Consider the following 24,928-nt stretch of genomic DNA (forward strand, 5'->3'; position numbering starts at 1 on the left):
CAAAGTCATGAACGTGCATTCTGATCTGCATGATAAAAATATGGTAGTATGTGTATGTACAAGAAGTGGGAGCCCAAGTGGCTCCATTTTTATCGAAGGCATTAAAAACGAGTATGAAATGTACAGCAAAAAAATTAATGTAGTGGAAGAATCAAGGTCAAACCTGATGAACAGGCTTCCTATGCTGAAAATGAGAATGCAAGGAGAGCCTCAAGCTCCTTCTAAGAATGCAGTGATGAAAAGCGCGATTCGAGTAGACCCAAGCCCAGCTTCGCTGCTGAACGTAAAACAGCCAGTTCTAGGCCTTGGAGAACCTGCTCGCACCTCAAAGGTTTTTCTTCGTATCGGCAGAGTAACTGCGGTCATCCTCACCCTCCACGGTCTTGAGGATAGCCTCCATCTCCTTAGCCTGGCGCTTCCATTCCTTGTCACCCATCTTGGTCTCGCGGCGGAAAAGCTCCTCGTTAGGCTTGCGGTAGCTGCCACCAAGACGGTCCCAGAGGGTGGTGAATTGACCGTAGTTGTAGTTGAAGTACAAGTGGTGCATGGTGTGGCAGGCGGCTCCGTTCACAACCGGGCTGTTAGCCACATACTCTCCATCGTGGATGAAGACGGTCCAGAGGTTGATGAAGCCGAACAAGAAGACGTAGGCGACTTTCTGCAGAGGGAAAATGAAAGGAAACACGTGGTAGGGCACACTCTGAGACCAGCCATCCAAGGGGTGGAAAGCGTGCGAAGCGAAGGGACTCGGCATGATCCACTTGTGGTGAGGCTTGTGAAGGGTCTTGTAAACGCTCGGGTGGTGCAGACCACGGTGAATCCAGTAGATGAAGAAATCGGTGAAGAAGATGAAGAATGGGATTTGCAAGACGCTATAGTATGGGAAGGGTTCTTCGGCGACTGTATCGTAGAGCTTGGCGTAGCCTCGGACTTCCATGGTGAAGAAGGGCGCGGTCAAGAGGGCCATTGGGGGCATGGATTCCATGGCTTGTCTAATCTCCATGGAGATCTGGTTTCGCAGGAACTTGGGATGGTTGTAGGTGGTTTTGTCCCAAACGAAGATGTAGGAGAGGGTCGCCACAATGAAATAGACGAGAAGACCGAAGATCCTATAGGGTGTTAGTGCCTGTGGTACGGAGTAAATGAGAACGGTTTTCTCTGAGGGGCAAGACATTGCACGTACCAAGTGATCAAGAAGAAGCTGGTGAATTGGCGATAGATGTTGTTCCGTGGCCAGGCGCTAAGGTACGCATATTTGGAGGGCTCCAAGGTCATGAGCTGAGTGGCAGGCTCATAGATAAAGGGTTCAGCGGCGCCAAACAAGGCGAGTGAACTGTTGGCGGCATTGACAAAGCCCGGGAAAGACACGGAGGAGGAAAGGGAGGTCGGAAGAAGGGTGGAATACATGCGATCACCAATGAAGGTATCCCATATTTCCAGAATGATATCCATGATGAATTCGATCTGGAGGAGTAAGAGGAATAGGGGAGAAGGTAATTGGTGAAGAAAGAATTTACATTAAAGGGGAGGGTCCGTGGCAAATGAATAAATTCTGCCCGCATCACACCAGCGCGGAACCATATCTGCCGCCTTAATCAGCGATCAGGCCATCTTATCAGTATCCATGGATATAGTTAACCAGATAAATATATTTAGAAAGAAATATGAGAATAAAGATATGAATTTATTTTAGATTAATACTTTATATATATTAATGTAATATAAAAGTGAATCAAAAGGGTGTTATCATCTGTTGTTGACATTGTTACTATGTTATGTTATACAGTGCTGATTTTACCCCTTTTTGTGCAGAAGTGGCGCCCCCAAATCACATGATCTGTACCTTGCACATAATTCAGGCAATAAGGCAATAAGGCATAAATTCATAATATTCAGGCATCAACAAACTCCACTTTCCACGTAATTTCACCTTGAGATCTGGACCTTGTGTCATCACTCTGCAAACGGGAGTTCACTGTATCAAGAGCCTCATGAAGATAATTTGAAAAAAAAAATACATATAAAGAGAGTTGCTTAGAAATTGTTAAATATACTTATTTTCTTAATATCTTTTCATCCTACTTTCTTAACATAATTAATCAATAATATCTAAATCTTATCATCAAATACTTCCATACTCATCCTCCTCCACCTTGCGCTTCTCGCTTATTAGCCCATCGCTTCTGGCGCTAACGGCAGTAGCCGCCCCAATTCTGCCCGCCCCAAACTCAACCCAGCCTCTTCACTCCCCTCTACAGCTCGCTGACTCCAACTCCACCACTCTCTTCTATCAGCTCCATCTACCTTCTCGTGGTTCCGCTTCGGTACCAGTCTATTTTCTTGGTTGTCTATCGTAGCTGTGGCTCGCTGCCTGGTGTCGCACCACCAAGCAGCATTGCCCCGGTGATCGGCTTTGAGACCCTGTCCATTGCGGCGATCGTGATCGCAAGTCTTGTCAATAAGCTCGACCTTCCTCTACGCGTTCCTCTTTCTCATATCTTGTGGGAATAACAAATCCTTTTCGGCGCCTCATTAATCATCATGTACAGCGCTCATCGCGGCATGGTGCCTGCTCCCAACTCCCGTCTGACGGAGTTGTTGGACCAGCTCCGTCAGGAATTTGAGACTCAGTCTCGCAGCACCGGTGAATTTGAGCATCAGTGTACGTGTCCCTTCCATTGACAATCATCAATCCCTTTATATTCTTTCCGACCTATGGATCTACTCGATTCTTCCCCCTGCCCCCTTTTGAAATGCGCAATGTCGACCCCTATCAATTAAAGTCAACAGTCTATTCATGACTGTGACTTAAGGTTCAACAAAATGCGCTGAAAGTTTTCTAACGGATAGATGTAGTTACCGGCCAGCTCCAGGAGATGGAGATGATCCGTCAAAAGGTGTATCAACTGGAGCAGACCCAGGTGAAGATGAAGCAGGAGTATGTCAATTGTTCTATTTTAATGCTTCTTGATGGATTTAAACATTGAACTACGCTCACACCTGTAATTCTACAGCTACGAAGCCGAAATTCGCATGCTGCGACACGAACTCGAGTCGCGCGGAGTGCAGACCGTTTCCCACATTGCGCCCGCAACACACACAGCTCCTCAAGGCCAGCCGCCGCAGGTCGGCCATGGCCCACGCGACTTATTCAGTGGCATTATGGCCAACCAAGGAGGTAGTGGTCCCGGTCTTGCCCCTCCCCCTCCCCAGGATCAGCAGCCTCCCGGGCATGCCCTTCAACAGCCTGCCTCGGCCGCCCAGCCTGGCCAGCCCCCGCAGAGCTCTTTTGGAGGATATCCACCTGGCGCTGCTGTGACCGGTATGTGAGAATTAGAATAGAAATTTATTCTATGTCGCTAACCTGATTTATTTGCAATTCCAGGTTATGGTGGTCCCCCCCCTCCTCCCACTGCATCTCCAGGTCCTGGTAAACGTGGTCGCGCGCCTCCTGGTCCGGCCACTCCCCAACAGACTCAGATGACTTACCCAACAGACCCTCGTGCTTCTCCTCAGATCCGTCCCACACCTCCTGGTACCCAAGCGGCACCCATTGTTCGCCAGGATCGTCCTGGAAATATGCTTGCGAACTGGAACCCTGAGGATCTGCCTCCGTCGCAGAAGCGTGAGGGACCCGATTGGTATGCGGTATTCAACCCAGAGGTCCAGCGTGTTCTGGATGTTGAGTTGGTGCACCACCTCAGCCATGACAGTGTGGTTTGCTGTGTTCGCTTCAGCCGTGATGGCAAGTATCTGGCCACTGGTTGCAACCGCTCTGCGCAGATCTTCGATGTGACCACTGGACAGAACGTGGCCACTCTGCAAGATGAGAATGTTGACAAGGATGGTGATCTTTACATCCGCAGTGTTTGTTTCAGTCCTGATGGAAAGTACCTGGCCACCGGTGCTGAAGACAAGCAGATCCGAGTAAGTCCCACCCTACTAGAGTGTGGTGGAGATAACCTTGGAAGTAGAGAAATAAGCTAACAAAATTCAGGTTTGGGATATTGCCTCGCGCAGCATCAAGCACATCTTCTCTGGTCACGAGCAGGATATCTATTCGCTGGATTTTGCCGGTAATGGTCGTTACATTGCCTCTGGTAGTGGTGACAAGACTGTGCGTCTTTGGGATATTCTCGATGGCAAGCTTGTCTACACTCTCAGCATTGAGGATGGAGTCACCACTGTGGCTATGTCTCCTGATGGACACTATGTGGCAGCTGGTTCGCTTGACAAGAGTGTTCGCGTGTGGGATACTACCACTGGATACTTGGTGGAGCGACTTGAGAATCCTGATGGTCACAAAGACAGTGTGTACTCGGTTGCCTTCGCGCCCAATGGTCGCGACCTGGTTAGCGGTAGTCTGGACAAGACTATCAAGTTGTGGGAACTTACTGTTCCGCGGGGCATGCACCCCCACAGCGGCGTCAAGGGCGGCAAGTGTGTTCGGACGTTTGAGGGACACAAGGTTGGTGATCTTTTATTTTTTCTTTTCTTTGTTTCCGATGAACTCAATTGTTTCAAAACCTTGTCAATCTTTCTTTTCTAACCTTGTTTTGTTTTTTGTTTTTTTTAGGACTTTGTTCTTAGCGTCTGCCTGACTCCTGATGGTCAGTGGGTCATGAGTGGTTCTAAGGATCGTGGCGTTCAGTTCTGGGATCCTGTCACCGGAAATGCTCAGATGATGTTGCAAGGACACAAGAACTCCGGTGAGTCGAATCCAGCTATCCCTATCCCTATTGTATGTGTCAATTCTAATCTATTCTCCGCGGATATAGTGATTTCTGTTGCCCCAGCCCCAACTGGAAACCTCTTTGCAACTGGTAGTGGAGACATGCGTGCTCGAATTTGGAGGTAAGTGATTATTAATTTTGATCCTTCTATCCAGAGGTCTATGTCCTCAGTTCTGACCCTTTTATTCTTTAGATACTCCAACTACAATGGACGGTAAAAGGGGCGAATGACTTGGCGCAAGCATGACATATCCTTTTCTTTTTTTTTTCTGTTGATTTTTTATGCTTCTTTTTTCCTTTTTCCCCTTTATCCCTTTTCTTTTTTTTTTTAACTATGGAGAATTGTTCTGGGATCCATTTACAAGCCGGGTCGGGCTCTTCAAATTTGCTGGTGTCTCAATGTCTCTAACCCCCTTTTTTTGCGTATTGAATAATGCAGTTCAAAATGCAAATATCCATGTAAAACATTTCCAGGTGACACAAGAAAAATAATAAAAAATAAAATAAAATAAAACCAGAACTGTGGAAGAACTGGGGAGAACTGGGGACCCAGCAAAACTTCCCCTCCCCCTGGTCCAAATGACCACAGAGCCTCTAGTTCTCTTGGTGGCACTGATGGGTGTGACAAGTCGGACCTGTCGAATTGTGATGAATTTAGTAAAAGGTCGATCATTCCGTACATCGTAATAAGACCCGAAAATCACTAATAATAAAGAAGTTAGTGGATCCCAGGTACGAGAGAGAGAGCAAAGAGAGAGGACCGTGTGTCAAACACCCCCAGACTTAAAGAAGTATGAGAATCTGACTGGTTCACTAGGATTTTGATTTTGATTTCCCTCCCCCTTTTTTTCATAATCCCTGCAGGACTGCAGGAACCAAAGAGACCTCAAGTAAAACAAGAAACCAAAAAAAGGGAGTTAGATGCACGACGTGCATAGTTATCCGGAGTAAGTACTCCGTAAGGTAAAAAAAAAATGGTTCGTATAATTGGGGGGGGGGTCACGAACACGAAGATCGTCGACGATCGAGCTGAAACCGATCGGGAGGGAACCTTGGAATTTCCAAGGCCATGGGCGGCTAGTCAGGATATTCGCTGGATGAATGATCGGACGCTATTGGCGACTATCGGACGGGCGCATCCGGATTCCCCAATGAACGAGGGCTGACTCGTCGACTGCAGATCCTTGGTCCACTTTGAAAGCCCGAAGGCCCGGCCCGCCCTCGAGGTGATGCATTGATTTGTTTTTTGATCAGCATGGTAAACATGGTGTGATATTGGAAATCAGTGTAAAGAGTATAGGAGTTGAAGAATTATGGGTTGTTGTTGTAGTGTGGTGGTAGAGAGAAGTATAGAGAATAGAGAGAAAGAAGAAGGGAGGTTGGGTAATGAGTAGAACAACACTTGTCGCCAGTCGCGGCTGTTCACATATTAAACAACTCATGAAATTTTTTGTTAGTTTATCGGGGCCAAAAGTCCCAAAAGTCTAATATAATCGGAATTACTCATTTCTTTTTCATCGATGCGTCCATCTGCAGTTTTCAGGTCGCCTTCTCCATTATGCACGTTGGGGCCTCATTCTTCTTACCCAACTATCTATTACGGGGAACGTCATACATGGTCTCCACTGTCAATCATACATCGCAGCACATGCAAGCAACACTTATATAGATCCAAAAACCCATTCTTTGTGGAATCAGAACCCAACATACTCGACCAGGAGAAAGAAAGAAAAAAACAATTCTTGGTGATATCTGGACACTATACACCAGAATCAAAAAGAAAACAATTATCACAATGGAGACTGCAGAGCCAGTCTCATCCTATGACTTTCCTGGTCATGTTGGATCATTCCCTCGTCGTATGGAATCATCTCTATACCCATACTACTCGCACTCATCAACTCCCTCATACTCTCTACCCTATCATACTCCACCCACAACCACTCCATACCACTATGGAGGGCCTCTGAGTCAACCTTCACACCCATATGGTCATTACATGGTAGCCAGTCAGCCACCACTTACATCACCAGTACGACTAAACCAACCACCACTACACTCTCTACCAGAGATCCGACCCGCAAAGAACGCCATCAACCAGGTACTCAAGAGCGTCGATACGCGCGAGACCTCCCTGAAGAAGCCATCAGGCTCGAGTATCGAGTTCTCAACCGAAGTCGATGTCCTCATGAAAGCTATTCAGGCGAAACCAGAAACCGGAACTGTGATCTCACCGATTCATCAGTCCCTGCCTCCATTGCAGCATCTCGCTGCACCAGGGGGGGTATCCCACATTTCATCATCCCATGTCTCCACCGCGGTGTATGATTGGTACAGAGCAGTTATCTCGATCCGGGAAGCGAAGAAAGTATACATGTACACTACCGAATTGCGGAAAGAGCTTCGCACAAAAGACTCATTTGGATATTCATACGCGGGCTCATACGGGAGATAAGCCATTTGTGAGTTTACATCAAGTGGGGTATCATTGGACCCAGCTAATATACTATAGATCTGCAAAGAACCCTCGTGCGGACAACGATTCTCACAACTTGGTAACCTAAAGGTAACTACACCCTCCAGTCATCACAGATAAGTCCAGTCTAACAGACCCTAGACCCATGAACGTCGTCACACAGGCGAGAAACCCTACTCCTGTGATATCTGCCATAAGACCTTCGCACAACGGGGCAACGTGCGGGCGCATAAGACAACCCATTTGCAGAATAAGCCGTTTACGTGTTTACTGGATGACTGTGGCAAGAAATTCACTCAACTTGGGAATCTCAAGGTAAGCTACAGATACAGATGCACACATCCAAATCAATCTAACAGAATACAGTCTCACCAGAATAAATTCCACGCTTCAACAATCCGCTCCTTGACACTCCGTTTCTCGCAGCCACACGATCACGGCGCTGTGAACGCTCAAGATCGAGAACTGTGGGAATACTTCGCAAGTCTCTACAAGAACAGTAACAAGGGCATCAAGGGACGCGGGAAAGATCGACGAATCTTGACTACGAAGCGCGCAGCGACTAGTGATACTTTACACCGGATGGCATCTATGGAATCAGAGGATGATCTGTCACAACAGATGCAGAGAAGGGGAAGTTACGATCAGCTTTCTATGTATACTGGTGCATCTAGTGATGGGGATGAATCGGGGTCGTACTACATGGATCGACGGGGTCAACATTAACCAGCTGCCCAGCAGGTTTACTTTGTATCTGTTGAGTATTTTGTTTTTTTTTATGTATTCGGGATTTGATGGTCATTTGTTTCTATGGTTCCAGGATTCTTTTCTGGATTATACCCCGGTTTTCTGTTTTATCTCTTTAGGGCATTGATTTGTATGTTCTATGTTGTATATGATTTTATGAGTTTATCTGTACTTTATTCCATATACAAAATCCATCTTTCAAGCTTCTACTTTAATTCACATATTTCTTTTTTCAATCATATTTCCTTTTTTTCCCAGGAACCATTCTCCTCCCCCTTAGAGGTACAGCATCGATTGAATATTAGTGTTTGCCTTGACAGCTGCCTAACCACGCTTCTAGACACGAGGTGGACCATTGGGCCGAACGATGAATGCAACGATTCAGGGGTACGTGCACATCAACTACCTTGGTACTAGGTACCATTCACCCGATAAAGACATTAGATTGAATTGAAAGGTCAGTGGTGGGTAATTTGGATTGACATATTGCTTTTTTCGGCTTTTTATCGATGTACGCCTACAGTGTACAGGGTACAGAGTACAGAGTGGTGGGCCTGATCCGAGTCGATCTGTTCCATTTATTTTTATCTTTATTCTTATCTTTATTACTTTTATTAATGCATTTTAGTGATTCGGAATTCTGAATTCTGTTAGGATCTGCTCAGATCACCTCAGACTTGCAATAGTGTACTTAGTACATCCCCATGTGGGAGATGATGATCTGCCGTACAGATACACAAACATCCTTGAGTAGATCATGTCAATGTAAACTCCGTGGAGAAACAAAAGAAAGAAGAAAAAGAGAGAGAGAGAGAGAAAGAAAAGTGGATTAAAAAAAAGAAAGAGGATAAGACTCCAAACCAAGACTCCACCTATCCTCTTCTCTACGGAGTACTTTCCCTCCTGTCATACTCCTATGAGTCCCATCACACTATTGCTCATCTGCATCGGCAATCTTCACATCCTCTTCCCCACTAGTATCAGCCTGCATAGGTGGAGCCTCGGTGCCCACTGGAGTGGCGTGAGCTAATGCATCAGTGATGAACGCCTCTTCCACGGCAACCTTGCGTCGGAACACTCGGAGCCATCGGCGACCCCATTGGCGAATGATAGCATCCTCGGGCAGATCACCACTTCCATCACCACGCTCCATTAGTTCATCGTTACTTCCCGCCGCCACCGAAACAATGGAATCTTCAATGAACTGGAAAAGTGCTTGCATCTCAGCCCGCTCTCGAGCTAGTGTCTCATCTAGTACACTCAGCTGAGGTTCGTATAGACCGGGCTGTGTCCGGGCCGCGACGATCTGTCGCATTCGATTGGTGACCTTGCCGACAGTGGCGGAGATCATTTCGTAGATATGCGACTTAGATAGCACGGTGCCAGCTGCAATGGATTCGGAGAGAGCCCATTCTAGAACGGAAAGGGGGCTGATGATAGTGTAGTTGAGCAGTTTGTCAATGATATCGATCGCGATACCGGATTGATCGGCCCAGTACTCCATAACCGACCCGATAATCTGGCAACGAGCTCGTTGCGAGACAGGTCCAATAGCTAACAATCGGTCCTTGTTTCGCTCAATGCACGATAAGACGTGTGACAGAGATTTGGACCCCACGAAGCAGATGGAGGTCACTAAGGCGTCCGTTGAGGGGATCTTGGGGTCTTCCACTCCCATGCTCTGCGCCTGTTCCTCAATTGAGGCAATCACGGCCTGAATCTCCTCGTCGCCTGCCTTCTTTCTGATGAGCTGCATAAGCTCTTGTCCTTCCTTAGCATATGGCGTTGCTGTTTTCTCAATTAGTGACTGTTCAATGAGACAAAATACACACAATTCTCAAACTCACCCTCAGACAAATACTTGAACTCAGGCGTGTCCTTTTCTTTCCCTTCAGTGATCAAGGGAATATATGGCTCTGGCAGAGTACCCTTAATGCGCTGTGCGAAGCTGAGTCGAATTTCCTTATCCAAAGCCCCATTGATAAAGGCCAACTTGGCGTGAATGGCAGGGAGGTCAAGATCCTCAACCCTGGTTTACATTAGTATGTGCTGTCTCTTCTTCCTCCAAAGGATTTTGAGTACTTACCACTCGCTCCACTTCCACGTGAATCCAAAGTTGCTCAGATGGTGCGCGAACCAATCCAAGAATCGGTTACTCAACTCCAGATCCATCGTCTCCAAGTTGTTATACAAGAATCGGATGGCACGACCCAGGCTAGGCGCGATGGCAGCTGGCGCAATCTTGCAGCATTCCGTCAGGAGAGCATGGTAGTAAACAAGCTTGTGCTCGGGTGTGGGAAGCTGGTACAATTGCGAGAACACCGCATCCACAGCAACATCCTCTGGCTTCCAAGACTGACCCTCGCCAGCGAGATCACGCATACGGTCGAAGGGAGTCGCGCGCTTGACGAAGGTGTACGGGGTGAAGTAACAGTCAACGTCAATCAGATACTTGGCTCCGGCAACGCGGTTAAAGTCAATAAGGTTGATGGTATCCACCAAGGCGTCTCGCAGAAGCAAAGATGTGATATCAGATGGCGGGGGCACGGTGTCGATTTCTTGGTTGGCGTAGACAGAGATGTAGACCTCAGGGAAAAGAGGACGGGGACCATTGGGCACAGGGTTAGGAACATTGACTTGTGGGAAAGTAACCTTGTTCACAGGCTCGAAAAGCGATTGACCTGGTTCCTGATCATCCTTTTCGATTTCCTGGACACCCTTCCAGGGACGCGGGAGACATTTCAGCTCCCAGCCCCGGTTAGCCTCGCCCTGTAGCTGGGTTTGAAGCAGGCTGATAACACTCGGTCCAGCCGCTTCCTTGTTCTCGTCGGGACTAAATGTATTTACTAAATCGACCAGCGCATGTGGAGTAGATGCAATAATGTCCGTTTTCTCGAGGAGGGCCTGAGCCTGCGACTCAAAGCCAGTGGCAGGAGAGGTCATCACATAAGGAATGGTGAAAAGGATGATCTTGACGAGCTCCAGACCAAGCAACTATATCCAAAATGCAAGTTAGCACCTAAACGACTCCAGTAGAGAGACATGAAGGACTTACGTCTTCTGAGGATGCAGTTTGAAGGTCAACCGCACGGGCGAACAGCTCCTCAAGCAGAGGGAAGATACCCTCACCCTCAAACAGAGGCTGTAGACCACCGAGAAAGCGAAGAAGAAGCTTCACTTCCCGCCAGGATCCCAAGTCAATGTACTTCTGTAGTGCTTCGCCAGCTTTCTTCAGCAGGTCCGCGCCAAGCTCCGCCTTAAGGTTGTAGGCGACGAGGGTTGTCGCGGCCACGAAGGGAATTTTCATCGGTTGCTCGATTACACTGCATGGAAAGCTCAATGTTAGCAAGCAGTTTTGCAATTCGCGCCAAGACCGCGTCAATGGTTTTTATACGTACAGATCCAGAGAGATATCGACATAGGTGTCGCGCAGCTCTTGGTCATCGTAATTTTCCGCGACAGACTTCGCAATGCTCATGATATCATCCTCGACTCTTCGGGCAGCCTAATTGATCCGTATAGTATCAGTATCGGGGTTCAGACACGAGTTTCGCAAGTAAAAGTAAGAAGAAGCGACGGGACGACGGAACTGAAGGGCGACGATGAGATCATACCGATTCTGCAATGGTCAATAGCTGTCGGCGCACCTGCACGAATAGTGGCTCTTCATATCTGCGTCTCTGAGGGCGGCGATCGAAGTCCTCATCATCTAGTGTTTCGTCAGTTGCGATCGCAGGATAGCTTCTGTTGCTTGTTGCTCACCTCTGTAGCGACGTTTGCGTCCACCTCCACCTCCACCTCCTCGGTGTCCATTGTTCCGGCGCTCGTAATCAGCCATGATGCGCAAAGTCTGGGGGACAGTGGGAGATCAAGGACAAGAAATAATGGGGATAATGTTCGGAAGATCGAAGCTCCAAGGTCAATTCAAATGGCAGCTCCGGAGTGGGGAAAATCCGATCCGAGCAACAATCAAATACCGCCTCACTTCAAATGCCCCTATGGTGCATATAAGTGAATCACATAAATATTTTCAATGTTAGTAGGAGAAATTATTATGACAAGGGAGAAAGTCTTGGGTTTTCAATCTATCTGAATGCGCATATCAATTGATATGATGGCCAGAGTATACTGCGACTATCTCGCCATGTACAACCAGTTGAGCTTGGAACAATAGCAGGAAGATAGTATGCTACAGGATGATCCCAGTACCTAATATGAGTATATACATGGATAATGCTGTCAAGTTCCAATGATAGGATATCAGACGTAAAGTTACAGAATTCTCCTACTAATAATAGTACTCAACTATGCCTGGGGGTAATCAATGCTTGGTCTGACACTTATATCAAAAAATGCTATAACAAAAGAATGCCTTCTTCTTACATGACCAAATCCGAATAACGGCCCTACGATTCAACCATAGCATACCTCTATAGGTTGCATAGATGCATAGAGCCAGGGAATTGCTCGCTTCGAAACTGGAACGTGAAACTCATGGCCAGGAGTCAAGAGGGAAAGGAACCTTGATGGAACCCACACATAGCCTCGGGGCAGAACCGGGCAATATCATTTGCAAAAGGGGGAAACATAGATCAAAAGAGACAAAAAAAAGCAAAAGGTTCCGAGGGAAATAAAAAGGGGAATGGGGAGGGAAGAGGAAAGAGAAAAGAAACAAAAGAAACAAAATCCAGAGTTTCTAGCGCTGCAAAGTCGAAGGAGAAGGAGTTGGTAATTCCGGCCACGCAGGTGCTTCCAGTCGGGTTAATCGAACGAAGAAAAGAAGAAAAAAAAGAACAAGAAAAAGCCTTCCCATAGACCATAATAAAATGGCTATCGAATTGTCCCAGGGCTATTTGGACCTGCTGTGTCCTGGATTTCCCTTTCCTTCCCCGACCGAATGAAGTCATGCAATCTTCAATCCCGGAAGGCAGACTTTGCATAGAAAGGGTATCACTTTTTCCTCCCAAGTGTCACAGACACCTCAAAAAATAAGAAAGAACTCCAGGCCATGACTCCCCCCCAACGGTTGACCGGCAATCATCAGCCTCCCATGTCCCAAACCAACCACCCCAGTCTCGCCTCACCAAAAAAACAAAAACAAAAATGAATCAAATCCAGTTTCCCGCTCAGCCATGAAAAAAGGATGTCCACTTTTTGCCATCATTGTCCTCCTCAAGATCCCATCTCCAGATGTTGCAGTCCGGTCATTGTCTTTGCTGGTTTAATAAAAGGTATGAAAACTCAGCAAACACCGTGCTCTCCATTTCAGAGCGCTACTCGAAACATGATGGTACTCGGTCGATAGGTCCTCGAGAATCTTTCCCGCGTCTTGTGCGATAAATTGCACTCTGAACAGATATGACTCTCACCGAGGCGTGAATTAGTCTGCTCAATCGAGGTGGGCCATCATCTCCTCCTTGGAAAGAGGCTTCAAGTTGTTGATGTCGAGGCCGCGTGCTTCCAGAGCCGGACGGGCGTGAGGGGGAACAAGTTGGTTGTTGAGTGTGGGTGCGATCGAGAGTTCTGATTAAGGTCAGAAAAAGCAATGAAAAAAAAAAAGGAAACAAAAGAAGAAAAGAAAATGAGAATCCTCGTTGGATTAAGATGAGAAACTTACCATGCCGCGAAAAGTCGAAGAGGCTGGGAAGGTCCTTGTCGGGGTTGTTGTGATGACGAGAATCCGGGAATTTGGTGGCTGGATCCCGCAACTCATCGAAGAAGGGGTGGCACATCGCCTCGATCGCTGACAGTCGCTGTGTAGGCGTGTACTCCAGAAGAGCAGAAATCAAGTCGATGGCCTCCGGGGGTGCCTTCCGGAATACCTAAAAGTGGGTTAGCACACCTAAGTAGATGAATACAGTGGATCTGGAATTCTTACCTTGTTGAAGGGATGCGGCTTGATCTGAGGGAACTTGTGTTCCATGTAATTGGGATTCATTGTACGAATCTGTTCACGGGTTGGAGTACCAAGAACCTTGATGATTTCCACCAGCTGGTCAATTCCCGATTCACCAGGGAAGAGGGGTTGTCCCAGCATCAGTTCCGCCATCACACAACCAGTCGACCATACATCTAAAACAATAGAATATTAGTTACGAATTTCAGGGAAATATGTTTTAAAACATGTTAATGGTCGCAGGATTGGGCACGCACCGATCTTGGTTGTGTAGTTGGTGGCACCGAAGATCAACTCCGGAGCTCGGTAGTAACGAGAGCAGATGTAGGAGACGTTAGGTTCATTCTCGATCAGAATCTTGGCGGAACCAAAATCGCACAACTTCAGGATACCGGTATTAGGGTCGAGAAGAAGGTTCTGAGGTTTGATGTCACGATGGCAGATTCCTTGTGAGTGGATGTAGGCCAGCGACCGGAAGAGCTGGTAGATGTAAAGCTTCACCTCGAGCATCGGCATTGTTGTCTTGAGTTTGTTGAAGTAGCGTGAGGCCCGGTAAACGGTTTCTGGGACATATTCCAGCACCAGGTTGAGGTACACTTCATCTTTCTACACAGGGACGGGGGAAAATGGGTCAGCGGAGGGGGAAGTTCAGAGCGGGCGATCTGCACACATACCCTGTCGCCGTTGGAATAGTAGAAGGCCTTCAGTTCAACGATATTAGGATGGCGGACAATCCGCATAATCTGAAGCTCTCGGTTCTACATAGGATTAGTATCAGGGTGTTCCCGGGTAAATCCGTTAGTGATCGGTCTCCTTACCTTGAATCGCTTGTCCTGAAGTACTCTCTTGATGGCCGCATCCTCACCGCTAGGGGACATTTTGGTTTGAAAGACGACACCGAAAGAGCCATTGCCAACGATTTTGCACTGTGTGTAGGATATTTCCTTGTGCTCGCCGGTCAGGCCATCTTGGACCTTTTCGCGGACAACCTCTACAGTGGGGGAAGAAAGAGACGTCAGTTTGAGGGGAAAGAGAGAGGGAGGAAATGAAGGCCATTGACTACTTACCACCCATGCGCAAGGTTGGGAATAACCCAGGTCGATTCTGTGACATGACGAGAGATGGGGGGGGGAGTGCTATGGAGGAAGAGGAAAGGAACCCGTTTTGGGCGTGGTAATCGGTGGAGTCAAGCTGGGAGGGGAGGGGAGGGGTGGGCGGAAGGTCCGAACGGGGCGAGGATGAGAAGAATAGTTGACTGGGTCAAAATGCCAAGAAACCGAAAGAGAAGAGTGTAAGTAAGAGGGGGGGGAACAGTGTAGGGGAAAAGGGAAAAATAAAAAAAAGTCAAGGGTAAAAAAAGATGATAAGTGAATTTTCTTAAGTGGATTTACAAGAGAATTAAAAAAGAGTAAAAAAGAGTAAAAAATAAAAAATAAAAAAAATAAAACCTCAATAAAAAAGAGATTGAAGAGGAATTGACGAGAAATGTTTCTGGAGCCAATAATGTCAAAATGAGCAAAATCCCAAGGGTTAAGATTGAGGGGGGGAAAGAGTAGTTGAGGTACAGGGTAATATGAGGGTAATCTCGTGGTAAATTTGAGTAAATTTGGTAAATTTAGGGAAAGTGTGGTAATGTTTGGTATATGTTACCCAGAGTATTTCAAGGTTATGAGAATCTCCATTAGTTCTAAGGTTGGACTACGTGGCTATAATAAACTAAAGAGACTAAAGAAACTAATAAACTAGAATAAGATAAATTCGATGCAAATCAATCAGCTAATTAATTAATAGGAAAGAGAGAACTCCCAATACTTATAGAGTGGGGAACTTGAATCCCGAGAGGAAAAAGATTCCTCGCGTATAGAGTATTTGTACCAAGTAGAGGTACCTACGAAGTGAAAGTGTCTATATTATCCCGAGGCCATGGATATCATAATTAGTACTCAGGCACCTTGGACCTCACGACATTCCTATATACTATTTATAAATTGAATATATATAAATGTCGGCGTTAATCAAAAGGTAAAAACTGATGATGGATAGGGTGATCTCAATTGTTATTGAAATTTCCATACCATACAGAACGACGGAATAACCATTACAATTTTGGAAGAATCTTACCACCAATATGATCTCATCGATAACCTTGGAACATAGGGAGCTTTTGAGGTACCCGTAGTATATAGTGACCAGATGCCCACCTGGACACCTGGCAGGTGTACATAATATCATCTTGTTTATTAAAAACTTCATTAAACTTATTAAAACTATTAAAACTACTAAAACTATTAACACTATTAACACTATTACTCTATTAAAAATAGATTCCTTAAAACTACATACTCTAGACTAGACTAAATAGATCTCTATAAGTTCCCGAGGTCACGTTGAACGGAGACACTGATGTTCCGCGAGTCCCGTGTCGGCTGACCAGCCGTGATTTTCTCAGGAATCATCATGATTGGTTCATCCTACAGGACCTCGTGACTAACATGTCATTGAGTCCAGCTGACGATGATTTTAGAGGCGAAAGAGGCGAAACCCGTCAAAGAGCTTGGGCCAGCAATGGGTCTGTGGAGCTGGGAGGGATATATAGCAGTCTTGGGATCATGTTCTCGATCGGTCTACGGAGGTATATGGTGAACATTTGAACTATCTGCATACGGAGAATAGAATAGACTAACCCAAATACGGAGTACAGTGACCTCCCCTAGGTACGGAGTACTTTGTAATGGAATTGAATTGAATTCAAGTCTCCTGAATCCATACCCTCTAGGGCTAGGGTATACATCGCTAGGTACCATACTGATCAAAGCTTGATGCCATGCGAGTACGGCACGACGGGTCCCGGCAGCTCAACACCGAACTGTCGATCCCCGACTTATTTTACCCATCCCAGTTGTGCAAGGATCACCTTGGCATGTGAGGTTCAGGACCGATGCACCGGCTCCGAGTGAATTGGGATTCCAGCCGATGAGAAAAGCACATACCGTACGGTCATTCATGATTGAATTCGAACCCGAGACTACGATCCCGAACATTGAACTATAAAAAAATAAATGCTCCATATATACATCATGTACATGTACTAGTACCTAAAAAGGGGGCAGAAAAGCTAGGGGAGCTCGGGAATCTATACCATCATTGATCGAACGGGCTGCAGAACCCGAAAGACGGGGCTAGAAGTCTCCCATTGCTTTTTTTTTCTTAATGTTTTATTTTTTTTTTCTCGATGGAATTAAAACTTCCCCCCTTTTGACAGGAATGGACCCATATGCACATATGCATATGAACGTGAATGTGAAATGTCTCGGTTCCTGACACCTGCCCCTGATACAATTCCCACTACCAATAAGGTCATCTCACAAAAGATCGGTGCTCGATACACCAGCGCAAAGATCCACCAATAAGGAATGAATCTAGTCCAGGCCCAACGTAGCCGCCGTTGAGGACCAACCATTCCCTCGATGCAGACCTTGCAGATGGTAATGCACCAGGCTGAAATGGTCAAAGGTTGAGAACTTTACCGAGTTTGTATCACCGGGAGATTCGTTTGGCGCGAGATACGTGAGATACGTGTATTACGGGTACAGATCAACTTGAGAACTTGAGAACTTGACAACTGGAACTGGAACTGGAACTGGAACTGGAACATCCTGGCATTTATATACCAACTTGGACATGGCAACACTTACATTCAGGATTATAACTAGTAAATCCTAGACATGTATTAACGGTTCCTAGTTCCTACTTAGTTCCTGAATTTGCTAGAGTTTCTAGTCTCTAGTATCATGAACTATAGACTAACTTAACTAGGTACTCCGTATATGATAAAATACACCCCACTTAAGTGCTCTCAAAGCGCAAACACCTGACCTTGAAAAGAGGAGAAGATCGACATCACCAGATCAAATCCATCTATATCAACTTGCCACAGTTGGGCTTGTCAGGCGACGCCGCTGTCATCTCGGAAGTGACGTAAATAAACTGGTGGCACGGCCCATGGGAAATCACGGAAAAGAGAGCACTTGGACATCTGGATGCTGACTGATTGTTCCAGGTTATTCTCTTTCCTAATCTCCCGTTGAATGGTTCGCAGTGGACCTTTAATTTCACACCATCTAACCCTATCATTTCCCACATACCGTTCCTGATCATCTTCGGTACTTAAAATTTGCCATGTCCCTGATCTTGGCCTGCAGATGGAACCCGTGGAAAGGGGTGGGAATGTACACGAAGAAGCAAGGGCAGGAATTTCTGTCAGACACGTGGAGTCATCAATGTCATTCAAATGTTGAGAGAGATATCTTCTTAATCAAAAATGTCAATGTCAAAAAATGTCTTCAAATTTACTCACAGAATAAGTCACAGTGAAGAATGCACATATGCAAAATACAAAGTATGCACAAATCAGAAACTCGACTCGGCTTATTGGTCTACTGCTCAGGTGGGAAGAGGATCCAACTATTAACATTTGAACCATGATTGGTGAAGCATTATGATTTCAAGATCATTTGCGGGAAAAATGGATCTACCCTACGCTTCTTTCCATGACGATCCGAACTTATACAGATTTTTTTTCCAAGTTCCCCTAATTACTAAGTAGGTACGAGCATCGAACATCTCTAACTTGAAGGATCAATGTCATTCTCCCCACATTAAGCATGACCACACCTGCAAATAATCGGAATAAACGGAGTCATTAATCAGGGACTAGGAATCCTGACAATGCAGAACATCCGAAGTGGAAAGAAGCCCGTTCTCATAGTCTGGAGTGCTGGAGAGGGAAAAAATAATCCCATGACCAACTAATTGTAACTCCGAACCAGACCAACTTTGGAAATAGGTCCAAATGTTCAACTTGAAATATCTTTTAACCCCGCTATGAATCAATTACTAGTACTCTAGTATATATGATCACTCTTAGGTTTCTGACATACATAATAATAATAAAATCCCTCTGAATCCCTTCATTACTATACTATTGGACCAGCCTCCGAGGGGGGACTCGGGCCCCCAAAAGTGTAAATGTTGAGAGGTCCAAAGGTCTATCCCCGCAGATGGTCTTTGTCTCCATTGTATGCAAGTCGACTAACCCGGAACCGTTATGAGATGATGTCAGTGTATCACTTTTAGGAGTAGAGATGAATAGAGATGAGTTTAATGTAGTTTAATGTAGTTTATACCGGTTCCGAGGTCCAGTTCAAGTTCTTTTTTCTACTACTTTCTATATAAAAGATGTATATAATATTAAATTTTACTATCATGATGATAGTCGAACATTCAATCTGATCACGGGATTACATAGATCATATTCAACATTACAAAAAGTACCAATACGAGTGGATCCAAACGAAAAGTCCAAGTCCAAAAAGTCCAAAAAGCAGGGAAATGATGGATACGTATTTCGCCGAGACATGAGTGGGGGGGGAAGTTGAACGGTTTGCTCTCGTGCATACGCTTCTCCAGTCCAGTGGAGCCCACTTTCTCGGTTGCCTTTTACTAGCACAAGCACTTGAGTGTTCAAGTGTTTAAGGTCATCAAGTTCAAGTTTTCAAGGCTCAAAAATGGTTCAAATGTTTCTTACCTGAAATAACCTTGGTATTCAACCTTGGAATTCCCATGTCAATCGGGCCGGGATATGGTTCACGTGCACATGTGTGATACTAAGCTTATGTGAAACGTAGCGAAGAGCATAACATATTCAAATGTTGATTCTAGGACTCGATTCATAATTGAATGGATCATATGGAGCATTGTAGTCTGGACTGCGAGTGAACTGACATCTGCATTAAAGTGACACATCACCTGGGCACTACTAGGTTCAATTCAGTGAGATCGGAACCCCGATTTCGGCCATCAGCATTATGCTAATAGCCGATACCTACATGTATAACCTCGTCATCACAGTCCCGATGTCCAATCTCCTTTCCTACAATCATTTTGTACATAATACAAGAGCTTAACAACACTGTTTTACATTGGTCCGTCTATAATGCGACATAACCTGGACTCTCCGGGCCCTGCACCTCCCACACAGCTACCATCCCGACCATCCGGGCCATGGGAAATTTCAAAACAAGACATGAGATCACGGACCAAAAGAAGAAAAGGAGAAAATAACATAGCCGGAAGATGCGGGCATCAGATATGGTGGAGAACGTCATCGGAAAAGGGGCAACGGAGTGTGAATCTATACAATGGGGAGAAAGAAAAACAAAAATAGAAAAAAAAGATGGAACTCTCCATGGCGCCAAAAACAACTACCGCCTGTACCAGCAACCCATATTCAACACGAGATACTGATGCGAGTAGTGATAAATGCCATGTGAATCCAGTCATGGGAGAGGGGGGACTACTAAAACAGGGAGGATGAAGGGTGATTGATTAACTTGAGGAACGTGATGAATACACAGAACACTCAAGAGGTGAAGAGAAGAGGAGCTTAGAAGGGAGGGGGAACCATGCTGGCGGGATCAGCATTCTCCTGCGCCTCCATCAGCTCCTCACCGGCGATCTCGAGAGAGACGGCGAGGCCGACCTTGGCGGTTTGCTGGGAAAACGTTAGTATCAATAGACTGACAAGGGGAAGGAAGGGAAAAAACATACCTTAGCCTGGTCAATCTCACCGGCAAAGGTAAGGGAGATGGGCATGGCGATGCGCTTCTCAAGAAGACAGCTAACCTTACCAGCGCTGTCAACCTGAGCACGGAAGGAGGAAGCACGGAAGTCGTACTTCACACCAACGGCAGTGGTTCCATCACGGCTAGGGCCACCCATCATCATAGCAGCAGGGTTAGGAGCGAACTGGAGGTTCATGTCAACACCAGCCTCCACACGCTCGGACAGCTTGCGCCAGTAAGTAGCGGCAAAGGTACCCTGGGCCTGCAGCTGAGCGGTACCAATCCAGTCGTCACCCTTGTACTTCGCACAGTAAGACAGAGCAGTCTCGGGGCGAGCGTTCATAGCCTGGCGCTGCCAGATGGCCTCGAAACCAAGAGCCAGTCCAGGTGTGACGGACTGGAGGTAGCTTCCAACAAAGATACCAGTCAGACCGCCGTCGAGGGCAGAGGGGTTGAAGGCCTTGATGGATGCGGAGAAATCGGCGCCAGTGTAGTCGTTATCGATCTGGAGCAGGCCTTGAGAGCCACCAGCCATGATCTGAGCATTGGTCTTGGTGACCAGAGCCGGGTTCCAGCGGTAGTTGTAGACCGCGGCGAGGGTGCCGTCGCTTCCGAGGTTACCTTGCATGAAGACCTATCAAACAAACATTGTAGTTAGCATTGGATCTGAGGATCGCGTATTGCAATTTTTTATTCAAGTTTTGAAAGATGATGATCTTACCTTGGGACTTCCGTACATGGTGGAGAAGTTGTAAGGAGGCATGTTACCGGATGAGCCCATGGAGAAAGCGTGGGACACACGGAACAGAGGGGACATGCCAAAGACCTTGGTCAAGTCGGCGCGGAGACCGGAGAACATGAAGTTGGAAAGCATAACCTCCTTCTGGACCTCACGGGCAAGGTTGTCGACAGTACCCGGGTTGGGCAGGTTGAGCAACGCCCTCCGGTCGGAGAACGAGTTGTATGCATCCTTAATCGCCGCAGCAGCGGGATTTTCCGTCAGGAAGGAGACTGATGATGTGAGATCGGCCATTTTTAAAAGGGATGTAAAGGTATTAACGGTGTCGTCACGCGAGGCCGGTCAATGGGGATTTTTTTGTCTTCGTCAAGGGCAATGAGGAAAAGATGAAATCAGCCCGAGATAGATCTGAGACGAGCGAACGACACAGATCAGATGGAGGAGATGGTAAGGGCTGTATTAAGGAGTTTTGGCAATGATCCACAGGGGAATCGGAGGTTGGATTGAAATGGACGGAGCTGAAGTCTTGACCGTGAAAAATGCCAGTTCCGTCCCGCGTCTTTGGTTGCTGTGGTCCGCCCTGGATTATGTCAGCCCCCCGAGCGGATTTACCTCGAGATTCATATTGTAGGTCGAGGCTGTTTCTTACAATTGGAATAATTTTGGTTTGTAGGAGAAGATGGATTGAAAGACTTGAGCTACTTTTCTCTATTTACATATATCATTGAAGTTGAGTGATGGGCAGGTGACAGGGTTGCCGATATAGGGAAAACATTATACGGAGTAGAGCGAAGAGGTTCCACCCGATATCTACTCTTCTTCCCCGAGCAATACCGCAGTCTCCTCGAGCTCTCTGGTTATACCTCTCCAACTTGTTCTGTAAAGGGGTGAGGTCTGTGTTTATTCTCAAGACAAAGCTCTCTTGGCTATTCTTTTGGCTATTCTTTTGTCTTTTCCACAGATCACACACTATCCTAGATCGGTGCCCAGGTCAATCTTGGCGTCATTGATATCCCCGCAAACATGGATACTCTACTGTAAGTCAGTTGAATATGGATGGAGACTCTTGCCGAAGAGAATTTTTCTACTGTTCTAAGATCATGAGGTCAAGGAATCGCGCTTGTCCATACTGGAGAGGCGCGCACTAGAAGATCTCCATGGAATCACAGACTGACGTCAACCAGCACTGCAGAGATCGTGGCCAGCTCGCCTCAATTCCGGCGTAAATCCTCAATCTTCGTGGACGCCATCCATGATTTGCCTGAAAAAGCCGATCTGGCCCCGGCTCAGCTCTACAGCACAGAGTCCGGTCGGCTTTTCCATTCGGGCCGGATCGTCATTATCACCGTGGGGTTGCCCGCAAGAGGCAAAACGTATGTTTCTAACCAAGAATATTGTTTATATTAATATACTGATTTTATTTTGTAAAAGTCATATTTCGGTTGCTTTGGCTCGATACCTCCGATGGTATGTCTCTATACTCCATTGATTTGTGTCTAGAACGTGCTGACAGATGACAGGCTCGGGGTAAAAACCAGAATCTTCCACTTGGGTGATTATCGACGAGCTACTATTCCAACTGGCGAGGATATGCCCGATGATTATTTCTATGTTAATGGTAAGACTCATGCAACAACGCGTATATATATGATATAATGCTCACTACATCTAGCAACCGCTTCATCTGTACTTCTCCGCCAAAAGATCGTTCGGAAATGTCGAGAAGATATCTACCATTTCCTGAACCATGAAAATGGTCAGATTGCGATTTATGATGCCGTGAATCCCCTAGCCTCTGGTCGGCGGTCTCTCGCAAAGGAGTTTGGTAAACATGACATTGAGGTAATTAAGCCTTCTTCAACCACTTAGCTCAAGCACTGACTCTATATTAGACTCTGTTCATTGAATCTTGGTGTGATGATGAAAGAATCATCGAAGCGAATGTTCGCAGTGTTAAGATCTCATCTCCAGATGTGAGTATGAGGCTCCAAATCACTCTGAATCAATCTAACCCATTGCAGTATGTTTCCTGGAAGCCAGAGGATGCAGTCAAGCACTACCTCAATCGAATTTCCGCTCGAATCCCGCAGTTCCAGACCATGGAAGAAAAGGATTTGAATTACATTAAGGTTTTCAAGCCTCAAGTTCCGTGAGAGTAGTTGACCTGCTCACCTTCCGCTAGATGATCAACGCAGGGGAGCGATTGATAGTCAATAACCGAAGCTTTGGCTACCTTTCTAACCGTATCGTCTTCTACCTCCTGAATCTTCACATCAAATCTAGACGAACATACTTTGCACGAGTAAGTAGTTCAAGGTTCCCTAAGTGAATTCACAGGCTAATGATCAATAGGCCGGTGTCTCCTTGGATGCGGCTTCCTACAAAGCCGATGCATCTCTTTCCGAGCAAGGCGAAGATTACGCCCAAAAGATGACTGAATGCCTGATGGCTCATCGAGAGGCCGAGAAAGAGATGATGGTCGCACGGGGAGATATCAACTACGAACCGCGGCCTCTGAAGGTCTGGACATCGACCAGACGTCGAACTGTAGAGACTGCGAAGTATCTCCACGAAAAGGGGTACACCGTACGCCAGCGCTCTCAAATGAGTCAACTCAACCCAGGAGTTTGTGAAAAGATGTCGGAGAGACGCATTCGAGCTGAATTCCCAGATGAGGTTGCCAAGCACGAATTAGACCCTTACCACCACCGCTATCCGCGTGCCGAGGTAGGTACTCTGATGGATTACAGAAAAAGATTGAATACTAATTCTGTATAGTCTTACCATGATCTGGCTGTGCGCCTGGAGCCGATTATTCTCGAATTGGAGCGAGAACAGAACGATCTGCTCATCATTGCCCACGAAAGTGTTCTGAGGGTCTTATATGGGTATCTCATGGCTTGCAATGCCGCGGATATTCCTTTCTTGGAATTCCCCCGCGACGAAATCATCGAGGTACTGTATTGCCATCTGAGATTCAAATTTATGTGCGACTAACATATCATTCAGATTATTCCGGAGAGCTACCAAAACGAGGCCCAGCGAATCCACATCCCCAACCTTCCAGAAGAAATCATTCCTGCTTCACCCGAAGACCTGAAGATCCCGGTTCCTCCAAGCGGATTTGTTTCTCCTATCCAGGGATTGGGCAGTCCTGCAGATGGTCTGGCAACGCCTCAGAGTGGACTCCGTACTCCTCGTGAACCTGAGAGAATCTCCCAGCAGCACGTTGAAGATGTTGTCTAGGTGATACGACTTTTCATGGAATTCACTCAATTAGATTGCTGCCGGCTCCTTTTATTCGTAGTTGATACAAGGGTTTCGTGACTATTTTTGTTTCATTTCGGTTGTTATGCATGCTATTTATTCGCTAACCTTCATGTCTACAAATTCAATATTATATCATAGTATTAGCCTATACAATTTATTTTTCTTTTGAAGCGCAAAGTCTCAATTGGAATAGAGAACATCCTTGATCTGCTACTAAGACCATCAAGTCGATATAAAATAAGCTCGGTATTCTTGTACTACCTATGTCAGTAAATCGGTAAATGTAAATTCAAGCCATCATCAATTATTTAATTTGCCAAGATAAAGAAAACTTGCAGCATTTAAACAATAAAAGAAAGATATAGGATACAGTACACAGTACACAATGTAGAGTGGGACATGACTCCGTCCATAAGCAAACCGCTTCCCCACCAAACCTTAGGA

General features: G+C 46.2%; 7 protein-coding genes across 7 annotated transcripts; 3 read left to right on the top strand and 4 right to left on the bottom strand.

The window, feature by feature from the left end:
• Nucleotides 1-325: 325 nt before the first annotated feature.
• N7483_012242 (sterol desaturase family protein) lies at nucleotides 326-1,452 on the bottom strand (the record flags this gene model as incomplete). The annotated part of the gene is made up of 2 exons (XM_057095669.1): nucleotides 326-1,109; nucleotides 1,184-1,452. 2 exons carry the CDS (start codon nucleotides 1,450-1,452, stop codon nucleotides 326-328), a joined length of 1,053 nt encoding a protein of 350 aa, XP_056941640.1.
• A 1,089-nt stretch (nucleotides 1,453-2,541) lies between these two features.
• rcoA (uncharacterized protein) lies at nucleotides 2,542-4,951 on the top strand (the record flags this gene model as incomplete). The annotated part of the gene is made up of 7 exons (XM_057095670.1): nucleotides 2,542-2,662; nucleotides 2,857-2,938; nucleotides 3,015-3,322; nucleotides 3,386-3,927; nucleotides 3,998-4,468; nucleotides 4,577-4,854; nucleotides 4,927-4,951. The coding sequence occupies 7 exons, from the start codon at nucleotides 2,542-2,544 to the stop codon at nucleotides 4,949-4,951; spliced, it is 1,827 nt and encodes a 608-aa protein (XP_056941641.1).
• A 1,577-nt stretch (nucleotides 4,952-6,528) lies between these two features.
• N7483_012244 (C2H2-type zinc finger protein) lies at nucleotides 6,529-7,935 on the top strand (the record flags this gene model as incomplete). The annotated part of the gene is made up of 5 exons (XM_057095671.1): nucleotides 6,529-7,101; nucleotides 7,133-7,195; nucleotides 7,246-7,299; nucleotides 7,351-7,524; nucleotides 7,576-7,935. The coding sequence occupies 5 exons, from the start codon at nucleotides 6,529-6,531 to the stop codon at nucleotides 7,933-7,935; spliced, it is 1,224 nt and encodes a 407-aa protein (XP_056941642.1).
• A 952-nt stretch (nucleotides 7,936-8,887) lies between these two features.
• On the bottom strand, nucleotides 8,888-11,794 carry N7483_012245 (NCBP1 family protein; the record flags this gene model as incomplete). Its single annotated transcript, XM_057095672.1, has 7 exons — nucleotides 8,888-9,744; nucleotides 9,804-9,985; nucleotides 10,043-10,950; nucleotides 11,012-11,279; nucleotides 11,355-11,461; nucleotides 11,571-11,665; nucleotides 11,719-11,794. The coding sequence occupies 7 exons, from the start codon at nucleotides 11,792-11,794 to the stop codon at nucleotides 8,888-8,890; spliced, it is 2,493 nt and encodes an 830-aa protein (XP_056941643.1).
• A 1,551-nt stretch (nucleotides 11,795-13,345) lies between these two features.
• On the bottom strand, nucleotides 13,346-14,965 carry N7483_012246 (GSK family serine/threonine-protein kinase; the record flags this gene model as incomplete). The annotated part of the gene is made up of 7 exons (XM_057095673.1): nucleotides 13,346-13,479; nucleotides 13,574-13,778; nucleotides 13,835-14,028; nucleotides 14,110-14,458; nucleotides 14,527-14,610; nucleotides 14,671-14,843; nucleotides 14,920-14,965. The coding sequence occupies 7 exons, from the start codon at nucleotides 14,963-14,965 to the stop codon at nucleotides 13,346-13,348; spliced, it is 1,185 nt and encodes a 394-aa protein (XP_056941644.1).
• A 5,332-nt stretch (nucleotides 14,966-20,297) lies between these two features.
• Nucleotides 20,298-21,508, bottom strand: tom40 (TOM complex pore protein TOM40; the record flags this gene model as incomplete). Its single annotated transcript, XM_057095674.1, has 3 exons — nucleotides 20,298-20,405; nucleotides 20,462-21,109; nucleotides 21,197-21,508. The coding sequence occupies 3 exons, from the start codon at nucleotides 21,506-21,508 to the stop codon at nucleotides 20,298-20,300; spliced, it is 1,068 nt and encodes a 355-aa protein (XP_056941645.1).
• A 729-nt stretch (nucleotides 21,509-22,237) lies between these two features.
• N7483_012248 (bifunctional fructose-2,6-bisphosphate 2-phosphatase/6-phosphofructo-2-kinase) lies at nucleotides 22,238-24,460 on the top strand (the record flags this gene model as incomplete). Its single annotated transcript, XM_057095675.1, has 11 exons — nucleotides 22,238-22,251; nucleotides 22,399-22,587; nucleotides 22,646-22,681; nucleotides 22,735-22,832; nucleotides 22,887-23,056; nucleotides 23,107-23,187; nucleotides 23,236-23,343; nucleotides 23,397-23,516; nucleotides 23,567-23,941; nucleotides 23,993-24,169; nucleotides 24,224-24,460. 11 exons carry the CDS (start codon nucleotides 22,238-22,240, stop codon nucleotides 24,458-24,460), a joined length of 1,605 nt encoding a protein of 534 aa, XP_056941646.1.
• Nucleotides 24,461-24,928: the final 468 nt, after the last annotated feature.

This window comes from Penicillium malachiteum (genome assembly GCF_028827825.1).
Source record: "Penicillium malachiteum strain IBT 17515 chromosome Unknown utg000005l:1.0-9002435.0:326005.0-9005861.0, whole genome shotgun sequence".
NCBI lineage: Eukaryota > Fungi > Ascomycota > Eurotiomycetes > Eurotiales > Aspergillaceae > Penicillium > Penicillium malachiteum.